At 36.9% G+C, this 7,114-nt stretch overlaps 1 protein-coding gene across 1 annotated transcript; it reads left to right on the top strand.

The window, feature by feature from the left end:
- Window positions 1-351: 351 nt before the first annotated feature.
- LOC149784533 (uncharacterized) lies at window positions 352-5,462 on the top strand. Its single transcript, XM_089933283.1, has 2 exons — window positions 352-482; window positions 3,045-5,462. Exon 2 carries the CDS (start codon window positions 3,094-3,096, stop codon window positions 4,399-4,401), a length of 1,308 nt encoding a protein of 435 aa, XP_089789409.1. The 5' UTR covers window positions 352-482; window positions 3,045-3,093; the 3' UTR covers window positions 4,402-5,462.
- Window positions 5,463-7,114: the final 1,652 nt, after the last annotated feature.

Here is a 7,114-nt window from a genome sequence, read left to right as displayed (position 1 = left end):
CGGAATGGGGCTCCCGATGTGAAGATTTTACTTCACATTAAGAGGCGACAATTTGACAGCCCTTTTCGTTTTATAAAAAAAAAAATGATGGAAGGAACGTAGTTACATGACTTCAATGCATTTTTATTTTAGTTATCTCACGCTGACTGTTTCCATGTTTATCCGAATCGTCTTTGTTCAATAAAACAACAACAAACAAACAAGCAATAAAAATTGGATAAGCATGAATGGAGTTAAAGCAACTGACAATTAGCTTACAGCTCATTTCTCCACGAACCGAATACCCACCCCACCCCCAATGGTAATGCAGTACTATTGATGACTGATCTATTCAAGACAGTGTTTCTTCTTCTGTGCCAGAGGGGGGTTAATAGGCAATTCAGGCAGTTTGTAAGGGACTCGTAAATAATAAGTCAGCGGTTTGATTGTCTGTACAAGACTGACGTACCGTGGATTGTAGAGATGAAGTCAGCCAGCAAAATGTAAGTATACATATGAAGAAGACGGGTTTTATAGTCTACGTGATTTTTCGTCTGAAAGAATGTTTGTTTAATTTGTCGTTCTGTGTTTTGTGGTCTACGTGATTTTTCTTTAGAAATTTTTTTTTAATTTGCCATTCCTTGCTCAGATGTTAAATAGAGTCCATACAATTCTAATATACCCTTTTTACGGGGCGTTTTCAAAAGTCCATTCATGATAATAAGATTTTGCAATAAAACACGGACAACTATTAAATATAACATATTACTCAAAACATACATTACACATAACCTGTAGTGTTTCAAGTATGGCATTCAGCAATGTTATAGAATATATGCCCCAGTTTCATAGTTATTAGAAAAAGAACATATGTATCGTCGGTATGACCTATTTGAAATTTAACACTGTCAATAATGTGACTGTCATATTTTATATTAAACTATATCTACAGTAAAGTTGTTGTCCGTTTTGTTTTTTTGTTGTTTTTTTTTTTTTTTTTTTTCTTTCAAAACCCTTGCAGCTGATTTTAACAAGGAACTAACGAATCGGTTTGGACGAAACAAAGAAATTAATTGCGGTGTTTTTTCTTTCGTTCGTATTTGCTTAATTTTGCTCCGTTTGCTTAAAAGTCACCGGCCATACTCTAACCTTTTTTCTTTTTACATCAGTTTTGCATTACATGATTAGAAATAGTCATACTGGCACAAAAAGAATTAAAAAATTATCAAGTGTAAAGAATAAACAATAATTTAATGACTGGAAATATAAGCATACAACGCTGCTACTTCCTCTTAGCTACGATTTTCCACCTATAGAGGACGCCAACAGGAAATGACGTACATTTATTCCCGCAAGACAAAGTACATGCTTCTTGTTGTCGAAAAATAAAACAATATGAAGAATGGATAAGGAACATTTAGATGAACCTAGTTTACTGCTAAGCCTTATAACGATGTGCGTGCACGACGCGCTAGATTGTGTCGCTTTCTAACTGTTCTATTGTTTTAATTTCATTTCAAAATTCCCATCAATATAGGTAAAAAGGAATCAATGCTGGCTTCCCTATGTCAGCCGACTTTGTAAAAAACAGAAATCGGTACACTTAAAAGAATCCAAAGGTACCAAAGTTGGCTTCCTTATGTCGGGCGACATCATTTAAAAAATAGGCACACTTAGAAGAATACAAAGTCAGTTTCCTGGATTGGCTTGCTTTGTAATAAAATAACTTTTATATATGATATCCTGTTGGTATGTTTAAGAAATGAGTTTATTGTTCGCTGCCAGTTGTTTTGTTCGTCACCAGGGCTTCTATTTGCTTGACATATATAATCATAATTGATACAAATGACCAATGTTATTTGCAAGGTAAATATTATACACATCAATGACTTGCTTTAATAATACGTTTGTAATCCATGTTTGCGAAAAGATTATCATTTGCACTCACAGTTAATGTATTTTCAAAGAAAATATTTGCGAGAAACCATCGTATAGTTAACCTGGATACAATACAATCTTAGTCATTTTGTACCTTCTAACGTATCATGCGTGAATGGCGTTTGCCTTCAAGCAATCGGGTGATATTCCCGTCTCTTTTGCGATTGTGTTCTCTGACATAAGCGATACACACTATAGTAAGGATGCGTACGCCAAATTTCGCATGATGAAAAAAGAAGGAATAAATGATAACAATGCAAGGTTAGTTTCTTTCATTTTATTTTCAAATAAATGTTTTCTTTATCAATTTTATTGTACCGTGCGGGGGTTGGGAGGCACAAATTCAATACAAAAATATTTCGTTTCTTAAATCTTGAGACATAAACCTTGATGACAAAAAAGTATAGACTATATTTATATGACTGATTCTACAGACTTGTACACCTATAAATGATAAACGTCCCAGAGTAATACCTCATATTTCTATTTTTTAAATCCTTTTGAGTTCATATTGGTATAATAATGCTAAATAAAGAGCTTGATCAAAGTCTACCCTCTGCATGTTCAAAAAGTATTATGATTATTTTAAACATTAATATTTTACATCTGTAGTAACATTACTATACTGTAATCTTTTTTTAATATATTCTACTTACGCTCTTTCTATCTTTTTTCTCATATGAGATTGTTTAAAATCCGTAGAATCAGTCATATATTTATAAACATTCATGTGAAAAAGTTTAACACTTGAATGGTTCAGTTGAATTGAAGGGGCAGATGTCCGACATATCAGTTTTTGGCACCCGGAAACTACCGATTGTTTACGAATATTGCCGAATAGTCATTTTCATTTTAAAAAGCGGATTTTTAAGTCTAATTAAACATTTTTATGGTGTACATAAATAACAAATGCGTTTTTAATGACTATAATAATATCACACGCTTGTACAATATATGTGGCCAGTGACCTTTAACATTATTTTGGAAGTGTATGTCCATCAATGTAAATCTTGAAACGCGATACTATCTTTGATACTATCAGTGCATATCCGAATCCCATGAATTATATTTTGCTATATTTGGTTCTTGCAGTATTTGTTTACAAAGTATGCGTTTTTCTTTCGCAGAAATCATCACCTCCTTGCCTGAAGAGCGATGAGAGCAATTTAAGGTGCAATGTCCAGCCCTAATTCAGTCAAAAAGAAATATGTAAGTTCAATAAACCAAAAGCCACCAAAGCTAAATGCGCAATCATCCACAGATGGGCTATCTCCAAAAGGCAAAGAGTCCAAGTCAGGCATTGTTGTCTCAACTGGCTCGGGGAAAGGAACATTACCATCAAAGGCTGACCTCGCGAAGTTTAAAAAGCGGCTTGAAAGGCCTGCAAGTGTAGCCGATTCATTTTATGATAAATTTGAGCGTTTAGAAAGAGAATGCAGCGATAATGTAACAAGGATAGCAAGTGGGAAAGTGTCATCTAAACAAAAGAAGAAAGAGTCTTCTAAACAGGAGACGTCAACATCTCTTTTGGATAGAAATAGGCCAAAAAGTGATATACTAAAAGTCGTTTCGCAAAACAAATCTAAGCATAACCCAGAAAGTTTTTTTGAAATGGCAATTAAGTTTGACAGAGATGACCGGAAGGCTACAAGTTCTGAACAGGGCAAAAAGAGGGCGAATAAAAAGGGCGAAGCAGTTCTTAGGGCTACGAGTGCAAGCAGTAGAAAGAGTTCTAATAAGGATAATGGTACTCGCCAGCGGCTTTCGGCGTCTAGTCCTTCTCAGAAAAGAAGTTCGTCTGCTAAATGTAGGTCTATCAGCAGATCTGAACGACACAGAAGTAAAAGTCGTCATCGTTCGCACAGCTCCAGACATGATCGACAAGGGTCTCGAAATGGCAGGAAACGAAGATCGCGAAGTCAGAGCAGTAAATTGTGTCATAAGAGTGGACGCAGCAGCGCAACACGCCGAGGAAGAAGCCGACGTAGAAAGAGTAAAAGCAGGTCAAGGCCCACGTCTGGGAGAAAAGCCGCATCTTGCTCTACATCGAGCAGCAAAAATAGTTCTAGAAGAAGCAGTCTAAAGAGGAGTAAACAAGCAAGCCGGTCGAGCAGTGTTACGAGCAAAGATAGCTCAGTAAGCAAACGTAGTAACGCATTACGAGGGCAAAGCAGCGGCAACGAGAACAAAACTGGCCGAAAACTTTCCCGAACAAAAGATAGATCACTAAGCCGTAGCAGTGCTGTAAATGCTGCTCGTAAACACGAGATAAAAATAAAAACTTTGAAAAGCTATGACCACAATTCCAAACAAAAAGGACAGCAAGAAAAAGACAAAGCATCTCAAGGAATGCAAGGCAAAAGAACTGGTTGTGGAGTAAAAGGGTTGAAAATCATCAATGATCTGATAAATAATTCAAGTGGAAAGACATTAAAGATGCCTTCTAAATCTATGCCTTTTACCAACACTAGAAAGGTTTTTTAACATTCGATTGATTTTAAATGTATGCTCTGTAATAATTTAAGATAATTATGTTTGTTGCTTTTAATATGTAAGCTCCGTGGTAATATAAATTGGGTTTTATATTCACCAGTCTGAAAGTGCGATGTGTGTCATCGATTTCTGTGTATCGTCGATTTATGGCATTCTTATAAACCTTTACAGATCGACAGCCCCGTTTTGGCGCACGACATTTACAAACACGGATAAGTTAATGCCAACAAGATTTTAATGAACAATGCGGAGCTCAGGCAAAACGTTTTAGCCCATAAAATTCATCTCTGCACCATTCAAACTTGCTCCTTGACATTACCCTACATAAGGCTTATTACAGGTGTGCGATAATTAACGACGTTGAACTCTTAATTTCAAGTGAAATGAACAATATCTAAGTTCCCAGGTGTGCCGAAATAACGGTGACTGATTAGTTTGTATCGAGGTTTTGAAATGTTTAAGTATTGTGGTTTTATGTAACGTTGTTTGGTTGTTATGGGGTTAAAGCCAGTTTTCAGCTATACATGGCGGCCGTATATTTGGTGGAAGAAGGATCCGGGTAAACACCAAAAGAAGCTCCACCGACCCGCAGGAAACTACTTACAAGCTTTCTCACATACACATGTTGTCCAGTCCTAAGGCTCGAAACCCAAGCAGTGAGATGTCAGTGGTCTGTAAAAGCCAGCACCTAGACCGTTCGGCCACCCGGGGTAACGTAAACTTATACTTACAAACCTATCCCTTGCCAACGTATACACAAATCATCTGTAGATGTGAAAATGTGTGTGAACCGCTCCGGTGGCCTAGTGGTTAGAGCGTCCGCCTCGGATGCGGAAGGTCGTGGGTTCGATCCCCGGCCGAGTCATACCAAAGACTTACAAAAAGGGCACTTACAGCTTCCTCGCTTGGCGCTCAAGGTGTTAGGACTGGTCGGCCTGGTGTCAGGATAATGTGACTGGGTGGGACATCATGCTACATGTCTGCGGCATGATGCCCCAGTGCTAGACATCACTATAAACTGCCACATTGCAGACACCGTAGTGATATGACTGAAAAATACGTTAAAAATCCAAATCACATCACATAACACAAAATGTGTGTGTGTGTGTGTGTGTGTGTGTGCGCGCGCGCTATCGCGAAAACACAAACACAAGCGCGCAAAATGCGGTTCATTTGCACTACTGCAAATAGTACGGTGTGGAGGAAATATTTTCGTAACTTAGTTATAAATAAAACACGCAAAGAGTCAACAACTGTCACTGTCAAATTGATGTAACAAAAGCTGTCAGTTGAAAACTATCGCCAGGCTAATTTGAAAAGGAAGAAATATTAATGAGAGTTTATTAAAGGGGGGATACTAAATTTCCAGGCACACAAATACAAATGTTTTGGATATTTTTGCAAGCCTGCATGTGAAAGAAAGCTGATTCCTGTATACATTTCTGAAAGTTATATATGTAATGGAAGGTGTGTGAGTTTGGGTGATTTAAATTGAGAAAATGTGGGTGTCTGATTGGGTACATTTATGTTAAGCTGTGTTTATTAATATGGCAACGTTCATGGATCGTGCTGGATGTAATATCATGAGACAGTCATTGAATGAGATAAGTGTTGCTTTAACCCTGTTTAGTTACGTAATGCATTCTTAATTATTTGCGTTGCGAAGCTATCTCATAGTTCTGACGTCACATTGCTCTCTGTTTCCGAGTGGATACGGAAAACATGTATTCAGAGCGGGAATTTATTCTCGAGACTATAAGCAAAGTTTCTTTACACTCTCTCTCTCTCTCTCTCTCTCTCTCTCTCTCATATATAGTTTGTTTCTAATATAGAATATATGTCCTTGCTGACCTGGTTAGGAGAAGAAGAAAGTTATATCTGTTTTGTGAATGTTTTTATATATTTAAACTTTACCCCAAAACTGAAGTCTTTTTATTAATACACCCGTATAATGTAATAGGCACGTAATACCAAGGAACTTAAATAATATAAATATTGTTCCTTTTTACAAAGACAAGACAGAAGTCATTTCGATTTGACCTCTGGCACATCTAATCAACCAGCTTTATAAGTCACGGAAATAATCATCATTATATTTCTTTAAGGAAAATGGATCAAAACAACATTGCAGAACGCTGCAGTACAAATGAAACAATATGGCACAGATCATAATAAATCTTGGTCTAACACTTTGCTTGTAAAGGACACAAAACTAAAGTTCCCTAACAAAGGTCACAATTTGATTAATATGGATGAATCGCATTCACAGAAAATTTGAAATTGTCGATTTATATTCCTATGCATTCAGCCTTACGTGGAAAATCAGTAAAATAAAAAATACTTATAGTGATATCTTCGGTGCCAATGACAAGAAGAAAATGCGCTTTTTTCAGCCAATCAGGGCATGGTGCTAATATACCCTTTCCCCCTAGAATTCAAATCTCAGACTAAATGTAAGATATACAAGAGTCCTTACATACGATACCAGAGCATTAAGTGAATGAAGGGCCGAGTCTTAGATACTAGACGTGTTTTGTAAAATCCGACTAATAAAGTCACGATTAATAAGTATTTGTCCCTAATTTTATCTGTCTTCTTTTTTTTTACCATACCTGATCGAAGTAAATGGCATATCACCATCACCGCGTCTGTTGTCAGTCATCCGTCATGCCTCCGTCAGTAATTGTTTGTGGACGCTCTTTGA

The sequence above is a fragment of the Sinohyriopsis cumingii genome, chromosome 14 (assembly GCF_028554795.1).
Source record: "Sinohyriopsis cumingii isolate HCF-2022 chromosome 14, ASM2855479v2, whole genome shotgun sequence".
NCBI lineage: Eukaryota > Metazoa > Mollusca > Bivalvia > Unionida > Unionidae > Sinohyriopsis > Sinohyriopsis cumingii.
Note: the sequence above shows the minus strand (reverse complement) of the source record. Positions and strands in the feature narration are given on the sequence as shown.